The sequence below is a fragment of the Pimephales promelas genome, chromosome 20, assembly GCF_988280905.1.
Source record: "Pimephales promelas chromosome 20, fPimPro1.hap1.1, whole genome shotgun sequence".
Lineage (NCBI taxonomy): Eukaryota > Metazoa > Chordata > Actinopteri > Cypriniformes > Leuciscidae > Pimephales > Pimephales promelas.
This window is the reverse complement of record NC_142788.1, coordinates 13,495,837-13,513,263: the sequence shown is the minus strand read 5'-3', so window position 1 is coordinate 13,513,263 and position 17,427 is coordinate 13,495,837. Positions and strand designations below refer to the sequence as shown.

Here is a 17,427-nt window from a genome sequence, read left to right as displayed (position 1 = left end):
CTGTGAATGCAGCACTGTGGCCATCATGAATACTGGAGGCTTTTAGGTGCCTGGAGCAAACAAAAACAAGCCTTGTGTGTGTGTGTGTGTGTGTGTGTGTGTGTGTGTGTGTGTGTGTGCACGCTAAAACATAGATAAGGCACAAAGACAACTCTTGAACAAATAACTGAAATGGTAAGCAAGGGCTAAATATTAATTAATGATGTCATTACAAAAAACAAAAACAAAAAAACAGTAGCTTAAAGGGAACGTTTACACCTTCTGTCATCATTTACTCGCTCTCATGTTGTTCCAAATGACTTACTTTCTTCTGTGGTGAATTTTTAAAGCACACATTGGCTGCTCTGTTTATTATAATGAAAGTGAATGAGGACTTCTGACACTGAAACACTGAAAAATGACTTGCTATATGTCTAGTCATCATAAGTGATACAACAGTTTTAACCAGTATACTGTAATGTAAGATTTTAAGTACTTTTCCATTGCTGGTTTATAAGAAAATAAAATTAACAATATTCGATTCATGAACAAATTGTTCTTTCGAGTTTAATCAGTCGATCCTGTTCACAAAAAAATCTTATTTTTCACGTAACGTTCACCCGGCGCAATGTGGCGAAACACAAGTGTTTTTTGCTACTTTCAGCCTGACGCACTTATCATTTTTTTCGTCTTGTGCTACGTGTTTTAAATAGCAAATGCATTTTCACCTATTTATGCGCCCATGGGCGCACTGGTCTGAAAACAAGGTGTGTTCGGGCGCGTTGCTGGATCGTTGCTATTTTGATGAAACTGAAATAGACTGCGCCAACTGAAACCTGGTCTAAAGTCAATGGCGCAATATTGTTTTCGTTATTTAAAGAGTGTGTTAGTAATGTGCGCCAATAGGCGGGTCCACTATGTGCTTAACACTCTGATTACTACACACACAGGGACACACACAAACTAGCCAAATATGATAAATACAAGGATTACAATGTAAAAGACTTTTGTGTACATAAAGATTTGATGGAATCTGGTAAACCTCACACACGAGCAGATCCGTTCTGCTCTGGAGAAGCGTTCAGTCTTTCCGCTTGCAAAGTCCGCCATTGTAAATAGCGAATCCGCCGTGGCGCAAGTGCAACTGGCTTTTTAGGGGATGGGAAACGAGACTCTGGTTGGTTTATTGTATGTTACGCCCAAAACACACCCATTTCTCATTAAGAAAATAGGGACGTACCTTTTAGACAATGTGCTGGGCGCGCAAACCATCTTTTCCCATTGTTAAACTAGGACTTGCTTTAGACCATGCTCTTAGATCCTTAAAATAGGGCCCTCCATTTCCATTCGTTATAGTTACAGTACGTGGGAATGAGCGCCCAGCATCCAAAATTCCTTTTTTGTGTCCCACAGAAAAACAAAAGTCACACGGCAACAACATGAGAGTAAGTAAATGTTTTTTGGGTCAACTAATCCTTAAATGAATGATGTGATAATTACAAAACAATCACAATATTACCCAACAGAAGCTTAGTACAAAGCAAAAGGACGTTAACTACTTTGGCATGTACATGGAAGTAAGGCATTTGTTCTTCGGGATCAATGAGAAGATGCAATCTTAGTGCAGTAATATGACTAATCCCACCTCATACACCGGTTTGCTGCAAAAACCTTCATCTGTAACCTTGTTAGGGTCTCGGATCACTTAAGAGACAATGATACACAGTACATAACATGCACACGAAATCCGACCACCGTGGCGCCGACGTTTTCCCGTTACGCTCCTCAAACGGTTCGCTAGGCATTGCCTCAGATAACGGAGAGATGGATCAATAATCTTGCCTCAGAAGTGTTTTGGTGCACCTCTCCAGCGATTCCACGGCGAGGAAGAGCACGGCCAATCACACTGGCCGGAGGACGTTCGATCCTATAGAGTGTTAACACAAAGCCGGTTGCAGTGTCGATAATGCGATGATAGAAAGCAAGGAGGCTGGGATGGTGTTGGGCCGCCAGGCTCTGGACCCTCGTACGCTCATACCTGGAATATGGAAGACAGGTCCTTAAGACGCCGAAGAGGATTAACTTGTGATAATGAATAGGCTACAAATAGACTCGGAAGCAATAACGAAAGGCTTCATCAGGATTTTTGACATCTGTGACTAAATGGAGATGTGTGTAAACTTTAATAGTAGTCAACATTTGAAGTGGATCAAAATCTTTCATCGAAGTTAAACATGAATTTTGAACAATACCCGTTCTTGTCTTAGGACAACTTTGATGAACTTTTTTGATCCATTTCAAGTGGAAATTGAAGGTCATAAAACTATTAAATAGTAACAAACATTAATTAGAAGAGATTTGGGAAATAAAAGAATTTGATTTGATTACGTTTTGAGTGGATGGCGAGCGCGAGACGCCGAAATGGATGCCAATAAGATTCTGAATGGAAATATTACTTTTAAAAGTTGCCAAATTCAATCGACAAGACCAAAGTGATCTGTGTGTTTTGTCGTTGTGAACTGAGCCATCATCATCACAGCACGTCCCAGTCTGAAATACCACTTGATGATGGCCAAGCACACACACACACACACACACAGCTGATGCGACTTCTCTGCCCCCTCGTCAATATCAGGAACTCGTCAGTATTTCTTTCGCCCTTTCATCGATGGACAGTTACATTCTGTGAGAGATTATTTGCTCCAAGTGAGAATGTTAGTGTGAAATTGAACACAGTATATGCCAACGTTGTTTAAAAAAAACAAAAAAAAAACAAAGCAAGCCAATCCACTTTTCCATGTTGATAAGAGCATTAAATTGCAAAAAAAATAACGGGACAAAAAGAAATCAAGAGACATTTAAAACAGATTAAAAAGTGCGATTAATCGCGAGTTAACTATAATGCGATTAATCGTGATTAAATATTTTAATCGTTTGAGAGCAGTAGTTGTAATTCATAAATGCTTTACAGACCTAACGTTGCTCTCTTTTTAAAGAAGACACTCAGCCGAAGTGAAAGCAAAAAAAATGAAAGTTATAGAAGTTTAAGTTTACAGTACAGCAAATGTACTGAGCTAAACATTTTTATAGTAAATATATATTTTACAAAATTGCTAGAAAATCACATCCATATGTCTAACCAAGTGGATATGACAAAAATTGAGCTCATTATAAGGTTTTAAAGTACAGTTTCCATGGTATGGTTAAAGTCCCCGTGAACCGGAAGTTGCAAACGATTTTTCTCCAGTGCTGTGACGTATTTCCAAGTGAAACGGAATATTGAACAGAGGGCAGGGTTTTACACTAGCGCTCCTCCTCTCCATCTCTCGCTCATAGCAAACTAACGGTTTGAGGGGAGTGGTTAAGCGTTTCCCCACCCAAACTGTGAAACCTACGTCATCAGAAAAAGAAACCGTTCCAGACCGGAAGTAACTTTTCAGATTTTGATTAAAGATTACGAAGGTAAAACATTTTTTTAAATATATATTTACTTAATTGATTAATTGTTCACCACAAGACTAGTAATATGCGCTAACAAAGTAAATAGGTTCAATTTTGATTTCACGGGGACTTTAAGCTTTCAAATGATACCTAATTTATGATGATTACTAAAATATGAGAAAAGTCAACGAAAAAGTCAACAAAAAAGTGCACAAAGCGTCCCGCTACCGGGACACTGACAGTTAAAGGGATGGTTCACCCAAAAATGAAAATTCTGTCATCATTTACTCACTACTACCATAATACTATTGAAGTCAATAGCTACAGTCAATTGTTTGGCTGCCAGCATTCTTTAAGATATCTTCTTTTGTGTTAAACAGATGAAAGAAAGTTGAGAATGACAAGGAAAATATTTTTATTTTTGATTCTTGTAAATGTGTCCTTGTACCCTTTTATTACTTAAGAACAAAAGTCATTAAGTCATTTAAGATATTAAGTTTCATTGCGCCCCTAAAGTTGACATTTTTCAACTTAGAGCACATGTGAGCGTCAAGTCCTAACCGTTGGGAATTGAAGGAGGAAATGATAGTCCACCACTCTAAATCTGGTGGTGGACAGTCTTGTGCTCTGTGCTCTGTTTACATCCACTTACAGTAGACGCTCACTGAGCAGTTTTGTCTGTTTTGAATGACTAACTAATTAATGCAAAAGCACGTTGGAAAACCTTGCCATTGGCACAGCTAATCATTTCCATCATTAACAACCGTAAAAGCCATGGCTTTTTCGTGAAAGCGGGGCATTGCAGGCCATTAAATGAAAAATGTGAACAATAAGCCACAGAGAAGAGTCGCCCCTTGCAGTTGCATCAGCCGGTGACGTTATATCCATGGGGGAACGGAGACGGGAGCGGGACAAGATAGATGGCGAGAGCTTGGGCTAGTTAATAAAGATCAGACTGCTTAGCCCAGTGGAGAATAAAAGGTGTACGAGGAGGACACATCAAATCAGTGAGAACTCATTTAGAGATGCGCATTAAACTCTGTGGGCTGCCGTAACAGAACGTCTACACTGCAAACTGCACCTGCGCTGTTCACTCGGGGGAACAGGACGAGAACATTATGAGGTCAACTGTGCATTGTTTATTTTATAGGGGCCTGTGTGTTTAATATCTCTTTGGCATTGGATATTTATCTTTTACATCGTGGGCCTTGAAAAGCGGAGGGCAGTGAATGTGCTTTGCACACGCCTGCAGGTTTAACTCATGCACGCAAATGTAATAATATGTGAGGATGCAGACGTGTAATAAATGAGCCGAAATATAAACAACTGATACAATCGAATTCATAAATCACGAATTTATCCAAAGTAACAGTGTCCAACAGGGACATCAGGAAGTGTTTTTTTCCCCCTCCCTTTAGCTTGTTGCATGTTCATAGAAGTACTAATCCGTGAATGTGAGGGAGGATGAATGCCATTTCATTTTCAGAACAGAATTTCAATCAACCAATCAGAGAGGGACAAGTTTACAGTTGATGTCACGTTTAGGCTTACAAACAGGGTTAGCTGCTTCTACATTAGTGTTGTTCACGTCTCATTTGCCTCGGATTTTGGGGATAGGTTATGGGTAGGGTTAAAGGGAGGTTCGAGTTTCTCGAAAGTTTCTTTCTTCTGCCAAACACAAAGGAAGATATCCCGAAGAACGATTGGAACCAAACAGTTGTTTGGCACCATTGACTTCCATAGTAGAAAAAAAAATACTATGGAAGTCAATGATGCCCCACAACTGTTTGGTTCCAATCGTTCTTCGGGATATCTTCCTTTGTGTTCATCAGAACATAGAAACTCATACAGGTTTGCAACAACTTGAGGGTGAGTAAATTATGACAGAATTTTCATTTTTGGGTGGAGTCTCCCTTTAAGGAATATGGATAGGGTTAGGACTACATTTTTGTACAGGAATGGACCAGGATCAACAAAAAGGAAGATTCAGAAACATTTCTTGGCAAAATCACAGTGCTCTAATGCCCCTGTATCATGTTCATAACCGTCAACAAGAATACATACTGTAGATAGAGTAAACAATTCAGCCACAAGTTTTGCTCACATCTGATTCAGAAAGATCTGTGAGTCAGTTTTTAGATTTCTTAAAGGGGTGATGAACATCTAAGGTTTTGACATCTAAGAGGTCATCATATTATAAGAATATCCTGTAAGTTTCAGAACTGAAAACGTCCTTGTTAGTCCAATAAAAGCTTTTATTGACACCAGGCTCAGCAAATGACTCGTTTTTCAAAGTGGGGAACTGTGACGACAAAGAGGATAAAACACCACCCCCGCAGAAGAAGATCAACGCCTACTTCAACACGGCCGTTTTAGCCCCGCCCACCGATTCGTGAATTACACGCATAGCTAAATATCATAGATTCCTACCTCGTGAGGTAGCAAACCGGATCGAGCTACTGAGCAATAAACATGCCGTTACAAAATATTGTGCAGTGCCTGGTTGTGGAAGAAGACAGTCGCTGCATACGCGAGTGAGTTGAAGCTCATTATAATACTCAAAACTGTTATCCACTCACAGCAGTGGGCATTTACTTCCAAGTCTTCAATGCGAGATGCCCATAAAACTTTTGAGCTAGGCTCAAAACTAGGGTAGAGAATAGCCTATTACTTATTCATTGTGATGTTTTTTATTGTAAAAACCAAGCGAACGTCATAAGTTGACCTCAGAAAACAATATAATAAAATTTAAAAAGCCAGTTCATGACCCCTTTAAGCTTTCAGAGTGAAACAGGAAATTTAAATATAAAAAATGTAGGGACGACTTAATTTGATCCGTTGAGAATTGGATGGTGAAAAGAGTGTTACATGCCATATAGTCTATTTCCTTTAACCTGGAAACTGTCTAAATCGATCTGAAACATTAATTTGCACTCCTGTTCAAAACTTTGAGCTTAGTATGATTTTTATATATTTTGAAAAATAAGTCTTATGCTGCGTTCACACCGGACGCGAAGTTCAGATTTTTCAACTCGGGCGGCAGACGCGAATTCGCGTCAAACGAGTGAATGCATGGCACTAACTAAATAATTCGCGCGTAATGCCCTTACGTGCGAATGAGGCGTATTCGCATGATTTGCGCCATACGTGCGAATGAGGCGTATTCGCGTCTTCCGCGCCGCAGGAATTTTTACGCGCGTAACGCGTCTTGGATTGACTTAACATTGAAATCATTTGCGCCTGACGCGCTATTCCCGTCCGGTGTGAACGTAGCTTTATGCTCACAAAGGCTGCATTTATTTATAAAAAATACAGTAAAAATAGTAATATTGTAAAATATTATTTGAATTTAAAATAGCTGTTTTCTATATATATATATATATATATATATATATATATACAGTATATATATATATACAAATATATAATGTAATTTATTCCTCAGGAATTATTGTCATATCCTGATTTTTCTATTTAGATGACCATTACAATCAATGTTTAATTTAAAAAGTTACTTAATAAGTTTGTGGATACTTTGATGAATAGAAAGTTAAAAAGAACAGCATTTATATGAAAAAGATTTTTGTGCCACTATAAATGTCATTACTGTCATTTTCTATAAATTAAATGCGTCCTTATTGAATAAAATAATTAATTTCATTGAAAAAACAAAACAAAAAAAACTATATAGACCCCCAAACTTTTGAAAAGTAGTGTACATAGGACTACAAAAAAAAAAAAAAAAAAAAAAAAACACCAATAAATAAATAAATTAAAATGACCCCTCATTTCAGACAACCACCATACTCAAATGTATCGCATGGCGGAGATCTTAGAAAAAACAGCATGATCTTACTAAGTTTATGTATGTTGATGGGCTCGGTTGGCATGCCTTCCCCGCCGTCGCTCAGCGCTCGTATCTGAATGATGTAATCGTCATCTGCAGGTAGGGTGAGCTCCACCGAGGTCAGATTTGTTGTTATCGAGTATATTTCTTTATGCCGGTTTCTTCTGTAAGTCACCTGCAGAGACCAAATGAGAGACGTCCTAACAACCTCTTAGATTTATTCAGCACAAGCTATTTTAGTCAATAAATCAAATTATCATACACTGTGGGGAAACCGCAGTGTTTATTAGCACACCTGGTGTTTTTGCGATACTGTACAGCATATATGGTGTAGATCTGCGTTCGAAATTAGTTTTATTTTTAATTTCCGTTCCCACAAAGGTGGGTAATGGTCCAACAAGAGAAATAATAGAAGCACTTTAATGTAGTTGTTTCCTAAATGCTCACTGGAATAGAACAAGCTAATAGGATTATGTGAAAATAATGCCGTAGAGTTTGGCTTTGAGGTTTACATTGCTGGGAAGCACTTACCTGATACCCAGTAACATCTGACTCCATCTCCAGAGAAATGACAGGCTCCCAATGAACAGTGAGCTTCGAGCCAATCAGGTTCCACTCCACGTTCAAAGGTGGCTGCCCGGGTGCTGAGGGGAAACACAGCCATTAGTTACTGTGCACGTGTGACAACATCACTGAGAACGAGAGAAAGAGAGGCGTCTGTTTGTTCATTACGTATTATACTTAAACAGGAACTAATCTAAAACTAAAAATGAAAATTCTCTTTCAAACTTTGTGAAACATAAAACAAAATTTTTTGCAAAAAACAAAAGACCAAGGACAGTCATTCTTCAAGTTGTCCATGTGATTTGTATTACAAGTCTTTTGAGGTCATATGAATAGCACACAAGTTTACTTTAAAGTTGTATGAGAAAAAGCAGCGTGAACATTTGTTTAAATTTCTATTTTCCATTATCTGAATCCTTTAAATATACAGATTACCGTTTAAAATTGTGGGATTAGTAAGAATGTTGTGAAAGAAATTAATACTTTTATTCAGCAGGGAATCTTTACTTTTTTTATTTTTATTTCAAATAAATGCTGTTCTTTTGAGCTTTTTTATTCATCAAGAAATCCTGAAAAAATACATCACAGTTTCCACAAAATTATTAAGTAGCAAAATGATTGATTCTTGAGCATCAAATCAGCATATTAGAATGATTTCTGAAGGATCACGTTACACTAAAGACTGGAGTAATGATGCTGGAATTTGGTTTGATAAATTAAATTTGAATATATATTAAAACAGAAAACATATTTCAGAATATTATTGTATTTATTGTATTTTTGATCAAATAAATGCAGCCTTAGTGAAGATGAGTCTACATTTTTTTATGTACCAATGCCAAACTTTTGAACAGTAATGTGTAGCCCTCAATCGGGTCATGGGGTCTATATGACTTTTACTTAATAAAAAAAGGTTTCCTTCATCTCAGTGGAATAATATTTTGTTACTTTTCATACATTATCTATCTATACACACACTGAACTGGGATTGATACGGTTGTTCTGAAGGTATGTAAAAAAAAAAAATGTTTACACTTCTGATCTTCAGGCCAATATGACCCCACATTGAAATGAATTGGAAATGTGAAAAAAAAAAAAAAAAAAAAAATATATATATATATATATATATATATATACACACACGTGTCAATAAATAAAAATAATAATAATCTGGCATAAATCTGAATTTTTTTAAGGCCTAGTACTACAGCATAAATGCAATGTATCATAAATAAATAGTTGAGGAATTGTGTGGTATATGTATACAAAAGTACTTTATATCTCCAAAAACACAGCATTAATGAATAGATGAGAAGTAAACAAAAAAATGATATATTATTTGTATGATTAAAAATGAATATTTTTTGTACAATTGCTCAATCAATTGTTGGGGTCGTACCCCGAAGCCCAGAAGTGTAAACAGGAAACGAAGACCATTTGAAGGTTAAACAATGAAATGGTCAGGTCTACATTTACAATACTTCTACAATTGAAGAAAATGCCACATTAAATTTTTATAAATCTGCAGAAGAGGCCTAAATTATATATGAACGAACGGTTAATACTCACGGGACTTCTTGGTGGTCACATTGATAGTAGGAGAAAGAGGGCCAGTGCCCGCCGTGTTGAAAGCGCTCACTGTCAGGAAATACTGAGTGTATCCTCTCAGACTACTGATGTTAACTTTGTTCTGATTGGCAGACACTCTGACTTTGCCCATGGTCTCTGGTTTTGTATCATCCTCCCAGTACACCACCTGATTTCAAGAGCAACAGAGAGAAAGCACAGACTGTGGGATCTAAAGACTATAATGCTACGACACCATTATGTTCAGTGCATGAGAATCATTATTCAGGAGTATTTCACTTTTTTCCTCTCCACACATTGGGTTTTGAGGTGACATGGATGAAAAGTTTCAGAGAGGAATGTGTAATGTGTTCTCTGCCCTTAAAATGATGAAGAAAAGCCATTTCGCCCATGCCGCAGAGAGGGCCCCCCATGCATACGGTAAGAACAGGGTGCCCTATTCTTATTTCCAAATGGAGCGTTTCCATGGGTACAGAGGGAACTTTGAGGTGCAGCGTGGGAGATGACAGGCTCTGACAGAACCCACGGTGCATTTCAAAACCGGACAGAGAGTCTTTTCCATTTAGAAGAAGGGACGCACCTCATAGCCCAACACTCTTTCTGGGGAAGTGCTGAGAATGTGCCAGTTCACTTCAATTTCAGTGGCAGATATGCTTCTGGCCCACACGCCGTCTGGAACGCCACTGGGCTCTGCGGGGAAAGAGAAAAAGGGGAAAAAGATGAATACATAAAGACAGAAGAGAAGAAGATGACAAATGAGACGATGAAACAAAACAGAAAGAGAAGAGACTAAAATAAAAGAGTGGAGGATACAATGAAGAGAGATGTAAACAAGACATAAATCGAGAGGAGAGAAAACCAGACAAGATTAAAAGAAAAGAGACGAGACCGGAGAGTAGAGATAACTACGGAAAAAGACTATGAGGCGAGAAGACCAAAATGAGAAAAGACAAGAAGAAAAGAGAACAGGATACAATTAAGAGAGAAATAAATGAGAAGAGAGATAAACCAACAGGAGACGAGATGAGAAAATAACTAGGATCCAACAAAGAGAGAGGCCAAAACGGGACGGAAGAGGAAAAAAGAGAAGCGAAAGCGATATTTAAGACAAAAACAAGATGAAGCAAGGAGAGCAGTCCAAAATGAGACAATACTGAAAGAAAAGAAGAGGATGCAACAAAAAGAGTAAATGTAAATGAGACAAAACAGAGAGGTGAGATGAGATAAAAGGACAGAAGACACGAGGAGCTCAAGAGGAGTGAAGAGACTAAAGGAGGCGAGGATAACTACGATGGAACAAGGAGAGAAGCCGAGATGAGACTAAAAGAGAAAGAGATGAGAGACACGATGAAATGAGACGGGAAGAGACAAAAACAAAAGGAAAGTGGACACGACGAAAAGAGATGGAAATGAACCAAAACTGAGAGAGATAAGAAGAGAAAAAAAGAGCAAAGAAGAAACGAGAGAAGACAAGATCGAGAGAAGGGAAGAGAATAGAGGAGACGAAAAGAGAAGATGCAACGAGGGAAGCTGAAACAGGGCAGAAAAAAGAAAAGATGAGATGAAATGAGACGGGGTGAGACAAAATGAGACTGAAAGAATAGAGAAGAGAAGAGAAGAACTAGGGAAGCTGAAACAGGGCAGACAAAATGAAATGAGACGGGGTGAGACAAAATGAGACGAAGAGAAGAGAAGAGGATGCAATGAAGAGAGATGGAAATGAGCCAAAACTGAGAGAGATAAGAGGAGATAAAAAGAGCAAAGAAGAAACGAGAGAAGACAAGATCGAGAGAATGGAAGAGAATAGAGGAGACGAAAAGAGAAGATGCAACGAGGGAAGCTGAAACAGGGCAGAAAAAAGAAAAGATGAGATGAAATGAGAAGGAGTGAGACAAAATGAGACTGAAAGACTGAAAGAATAGAGAAGAGAAGAGGATGCAATGAAGAGAGATAGAAATGAGCCAAAAACTGAGAGAGATAAGAGGAGATAAAAGAGCAAAGAAAGGAGAGATGACAAGATCGAGAGAAGGGAAGAGAATAGAGGAGACGAAAAGAGAAGAACTAAAGCTGAAACAGGGCAGAAAAAAGAAAAGATGAGATGAAATGAGATGGGGTGAGACAAAATGAGACTGAAAGAATAGAGAAGAGAAGAGGATGCAATGAAGAGATGAGCCAAAACTGAGAGAGATAAGAGGAGATAAAAAGAGCAAAGAAGAAACGAGAAAAGACAAGATCGAGAGAAGGGAAGAGAATAGAGGAGACGAAAAGAGAAGAACGAGGGAAGCTGAAACAGGGCAGAAAAAAGAAAAGATGAGATGAAATGAGTGAAAGAATAGAGAAGAGAAGAGAACAGAAAAGAGAAGAGGATGCAACGAAGAGAGATGTAAACAAGACAAAACTGAAAGAGATGAGGTGAAACCCAATGAGACAAGATGAGAAAAGATGAGATCAAGAAAAGAGAGGAACTAAGGAGAGAAGCCAAAACAACAAGACTAGAAGAGAAAGAATGAAAGGAGAGGGGGAGAGAAGAGACAAGACTAGACGAGGAGAAGCACAAATCTGAGGCTGATGAAAATCGTTTGTAAATGCCTGATGCAAAATCTTTTGCCTCTAAAATGGTAAATGACTGGTCTTTATTTTAACAGGATAGTAGAGTGACGCAAAAGAATATTATCTGAACAGGAATTCAATTAATGCCGTAGCTTCCTGACACACCGCTGTCTTCCCGTCATCTCAAACGGATCCTAACCAGATGAAAGATTGCAGCATTGGTGCTTCAAATGCTGAGCAAGACACTCAGAGCTTTCAGAGATAAAACCACCTGACATTTACAACACAATATTATGTACTGCTTTACTTTGAAGTTACAGCAAAAAGAAAATTGCACATTGGACATTTAGCCAAATACCATATTCACTTCCTGTTAAAAGATGATAAATTATGGCTAAAAGAACAGAAAATTGCCCCCAATCGTGTTGGAGAAACCATTTGTGAGGCAATCTGGGACAACCCACCACATGGTGAAATTTGACATATTAAAGGTTTTGAGACCATATTTTCCAAATCTGTTTTTATTTATTTTATCGTTTGTCTGTAACAAAAGTTGTGGTTATCTGAAGTCGGTTGATCGCTGTGATTTTCAGAAACGGAATTTTGAGAAAAAACGTCCTGCTATTACTGGCGCTCTTTTTCTATTGCCTTTTTTTCATATCACATATTTTAGTAATCATTCCAAAGCTTAAAAACTCAAAATTCATCCTGTGAAAACCATTGCGAAATTGGACGATTGAGAGGCCTTTTAAGCGAGCAGCTTCAGACTTTGTTGATTTTGTTGTTTTTTGCCCCTCTGCTGCACCGTGCGAGTTCTTAAAGGGGTGATGAATTGAGAAATCAAATTTTCCTTGAGCTTTTGACATCTAAGAGGTCATCATATTAGAAGAATATCCTGTAAATTTCAGAACTGAAAACACCATTGTTAGTCCAATAAAAGCTTTTATTGACACCAAGCTCAGCAAACGACTCGTTTTTCAAAGTGGGGAACTATGACGTCAAAGAGGATAAAACACCACCCACGTAGAAGATCAACGCGGCTGGTTTAGCCCCGCCCACCGATTCGCGCATTAAACACATAGCTAAATAACATAGGCCTACCTAGTGCATGGCTAAACTTTATTTTTAATGCCAGCTGATGAGGGTAAAACATTGTCCGTCTGTTCGCTTCATTTCACTGAGGATTGCTTTGTAAACAAGACTGGATTTGCAGACAGATTAAGAGTAAAGCACGGTGCTGTGCCGTCTATATTGGATCTGACAGGAATGGTGCAACACACGGACTCTGGGTCGAACATGTATGGGCGAATCATTCCGGTTGCCATTTTACAACATCAGACGTTTTCAAAACAATTTCCCCCACTGACGAGTGAGTTGAAACTCATTATAATATGCAAAACTGTTATCCACTCACAGCAGTGGGTGTTTACTTCCAAGTCTTCAGTGCGAGACGCCCTTAAAAACCGAGCGTTTTTCAGCTAGGCACAAACTAGGGTAGAAAATAGCCTATTACTTATTTATTTTAATGTTTTTGAATGTAAAAACCAAGCAAACGTCATAAGTTGACCTCAGACAACAATATAATACAATTTAAAAAGCCAGTTCATGACCCCTTTAAAAAGAAAAAGACGTTTTCAACTTGCCAGTATAAATCACTATTTTTCTGCACTAAACTAGTGAATTTTCCCAAGATGTATTCAGAGATGGTAAACAAGATGTTATAGAATTATAATTTATTGAAATCCCAATTTTAAAATCTGTTTTTAGACCTCACTGAAAACGTACCAGCGTGACATCCGACAGGTTTTCCTATATCGCATCACATTTGTTGACCATTTGTTACAAAATGCTATGTTCTTTCAGCATTGCCCATAACATACTGTAGTGCTGGTGGTGAAATAATCAATTCCAGCTCCTGTTCTCTGAAAGTGTTATGCACCTTACAAAAGCCAGACAAGTACAGAAACACAGCCAAGAGAAAAATCCATTAAAGACGCTGGAAATGACTGAAAAGGTAAGCATTTGTACGACTGAAAGTCTCACCGTTCTCGGCTGAGAACACAATGGTAACGGGGCTGAACGGTCCCTGGCCTTTGGTGTTGTAGGCACCCACTTTGACGCTAAATGGAGAAAAGGGCAGGATGCTCTCGTTTCGGCACACGTAACGGGACTGAGCCGGCACGGAGGTGACGGCGTGTGTCCAGTTGACCTCTCCCAGCGGCCGGAAAGCGATGATGTAGCCGAAACCATCTCCGTTTTGTAGGTCTTCAGGCACAGGCTGGGAGGGAAACAAAAAACTATAGTGATATTAAAACATACAGACCAGATTCGGCCTCAGGTTCACACCCAGTGCCTTTCCAAATCCCACAGTTTCTGCAAAAGTGATGCAACCTCTCGAGAGCGCAAATGAACCGTTTTCTAATATACAACCAAATCTGAATTGAATGCCATTACGGGAGCAAAGGGCCCAGATGGAAAACAGGCTTGGCTTTGACTGAGGTAATAAACACCCCCATTCAATTCCATTTAATTAGCCAAAACTATTACCTCGCACAGAGGGAGTGATAATGTAGACAGATGACTTACCTCCCATGTTATTACCAACTCTGACTTGGAGCCACCCCCACCTCCGACATCGGTGGGGGCCGTGTCAGGAACTGTGTATGGGGAAATAAAGAGAAAAGCGCCATGTTTTCAGAACAGCAGATTCAGGGCAGCCCTCCTCATTGTTTCTTTTCTTTTTCATTATACTCAAAGCCTCATTATCAAGTATCAAAAGAAACAGAGCTCCGGTCCCATAGCAACTGCTTTTAAAAGATTCTGTGGGCAGCGTCTGAGTTAACGGGCTTTGTTTCTAGTGAATTTCACCATTTTCCAAGAGTCTCTCAACAATAATGCTCGGAGAATCCATTCTATATTATACAAAGAGGCACTTGAGGAATGGTCATTTGAAGAATACGGGCACTAACATTGGTGGATTCAATATCACAGCCCACCCACGGGTCGCCTACAGTCGCTCACTGACCATCTGATTCATGCTTAAAACAAAACTGGATTGCGCTTTCTCGATTTGGCAAGCTCTGTTCTGATTGGCTGACCAATCTGATGGTGAATTTATACATTTTGAGGATGAAATTTATCAGTGGACTTGCCAAATTTTGCCATCTTGGTGGCATTATATCAAATCAAGAATACTTAGTGATTCTGTCAGATGTGTCTACGAATTGTCAATTTTGATTTCAAGACGATTTACTCTAGTTTGCTTCTGACCACTTGGTTTATCGGGTCAACAAATTTACTAATAAAAAGTTGAGTTAACAAAAGTTGTTTTGATCAAAGTTTTAATTGAAGTATCCTAATGATCATCGTTTCCTACGCTATCTCACGACCAATTCGTACGAATTCGACGAATGATTAAAAAGTGACTAATTCGTACGACCTCACTCGTACGAATTAGTACGATTTGTCTAAACCCACGTGATGGGCGGGGTAAGGGGTAGGTCATTCGTACGAATTCTTACGAATTGGCCAATTCGTAAAATATGTACGATTTAGCAAAAGACATACTTGTAGTCCTTCTAACTACAAGTAACTTTGCAACTAAATTTCAAACAACTCTATAGTAGACTGTCTGCTTAATGTTGTTTTTTTTTTTTTGGTTTTTTGTTGTTGTTGTTTTTTTGTGTGTTTTTTTGTTGGTTTTTTTGTGTATTTTTTTTTTTTTCTAAATTGGTAATTGTTAATTACTTAGATGTGAAGTAATACTGAAGTAATATATATATATATATATATATATATATATAAAGGAAGGGAAAGAAAAAAAAAGGCGAGCCATCTGTTCTGTATAAGCTTAGATTATTGAAAAAAGGGGCATTCATTTATAAGACTATGTCTTCTTTATGCTCCTATTTAGTAATGAATGTTATTATTTTGTTGTTGTGGAGATTATTGTTGTGTCTATAATAACATCATGACTGAATAAAGAAATTTGATTGATTGATTGAATATCTTCTAACTCTTTATGTGTTGGTTACCCCAACAGACATTATACAGTCTGTAAGTACCGGTAACTTTGCAACTACAGTACATGTCAACTTATTCTAGTAACCTGAACCCTAAGCCCTATCCCTGACCTAACAGTCTACTAATACTACTAGAATTAGTAATACTGTTACTATTCATTGTTGAGTAAGTTAGATAAAAATAATTTACAAACGATCACTGTAAAGAGCAGAATGGCATTTTAGGAATCCAGTAACTTCCAAGTTCTGGAAGTTGACATGTAGTTGCAAAGTTACATATAGTTATTAGAATATCTAAAGTGGAGCATCAAAATAAAAAATGTGTATAAATGAACACTATTGGTGATTCACCTGCATCTTCAGTTCTTGTTTTAAGAGATGCGGGACTCGGTTCCCCCACGCCAACGCTGTTTCTGGCCAGCACTCTGAACTCATACTCCACCCATGCGTTCAGATCCACCACCGTTGCCGTCAAGGTGTTGCCATCAATCACCTCCGGGACTGAGAGCAAACAGAAAAGCCTCGGTTTAACCGTACAGACCTGGATTACACAGCGCCGAAAAGTCAACAACAGCAGCCCAATTTTGAGCCAATGTTTACAGTAAGCCAGAAATGTCACGAAACATTAAAAAAAAAAACTTGTTCTGCTCCATGTCTCTTTCAGGGTGGGATGTTGTTCCAATGAATTGGAATTCGAGCAGCAGGGCAAAAGAGCAGATTAAGTCGTTTTGCGTTAATACTTAAAGGCCCTTATATGTAGTCAAAGCGAGCATAAGCTTCTTTCTAAAAAAGCATATGAGACGTGCTATGGTAATTTCTGCCTCTCGCTGAATTGATGCTCCGCTTGACTAGATTTAGCTAATCCTGTATTGTTACCCGTGTTCACCGCTTGCCAGCCCACTGTGAAAGCTGTCTTGGCCTGGATGATATAGCTTGTGATGGGGCTGCCATTATCCTGGCCGGGTCTCCAAGAAAGCTGAGCCGTGCTGTCCGTGATCTCCTCCACTGTTACACCATCTGGAGCTCCTGGGGGACCTGATTCAATCAGACAATTGCCAGTGAATTAGCAATTAGAAATGAAGTTACCTTCACTGACATCTAACCTTACTCACCCCCCTGCCAGGAAGCCTCACTAAAGCTCTGTGATATAAGGCCAGTCTCTAAAAGGTGTTATTTGCTTTTGTGGGAACACTAGATCTCTTCGAGAACCACAGTGAAGCTTTTCAGAGGCTTGTGCGCTTGGAGCTGTTTTCTGTTTTAAAGCAGACATTTCTCTGCACATCTTTAATTGGTTCTTCCAATTAAAATGTGCAGAGAGCTGCCTTGCTTTGTCAGATTCGCACACGTTTCGGCGGAAATATAAAGAAGCCAAGCATAATCTTTTGTGGTTTTGTCAGCGCGGGTCACTCGCAGCATCACTTACGAGATCAGACAGTC

General features: G+C 38.7%; 1 protein-coding gene across 1 annotated transcript in view; it reads right to left on the bottom strand.

Moving 5' to 3' along the window:
* Positions 1–205: 205 nt before the first annotated feature.
* cntn3a.2 (contactin 3a, tandem duplicate 2) overlaps positions 206–17,427 on the bottom strand; it is an 81,260-nt gene continuing 64,038 nt past the window's right edge. Inside the window, exons 15-23 of the mRNA XM_039652879.2 lie at positions 16,867–17,025; positions 16,342–16,491; positions 14,555–14,625; positions 14,012–14,246; positions 9,999–10,108; positions 9,401–9,587; positions 7,799–7,911; positions 7,277–7,442; positions 206–2,017 (exon numbers count right to left, since the gene is read on the bottom strand). Coding sequence (XP_039508813.2) covers positions 1,917–2,017; positions 7,277–7,442; positions 7,799–7,911; positions 9,401–9,587; positions 9,999–10,108; positions 14,012–14,246; positions 14,555–14,625; positions 16,342–16,491; positions 16,867–17,025 — 1,292 coding nt within the window. The 3' untranslated portion in view covers positions 206–1,916. The remainder of the gene's footprint in view (positions 2,018–7,276; positions 7,443–7,798; positions 7,912–9,400; positions 9,588–9,998; positions 10,109–14,011; positions 14,247–14,554; positions 14,626–16,341; positions 16,492–16,866; positions 17,026–17,427) is intronic.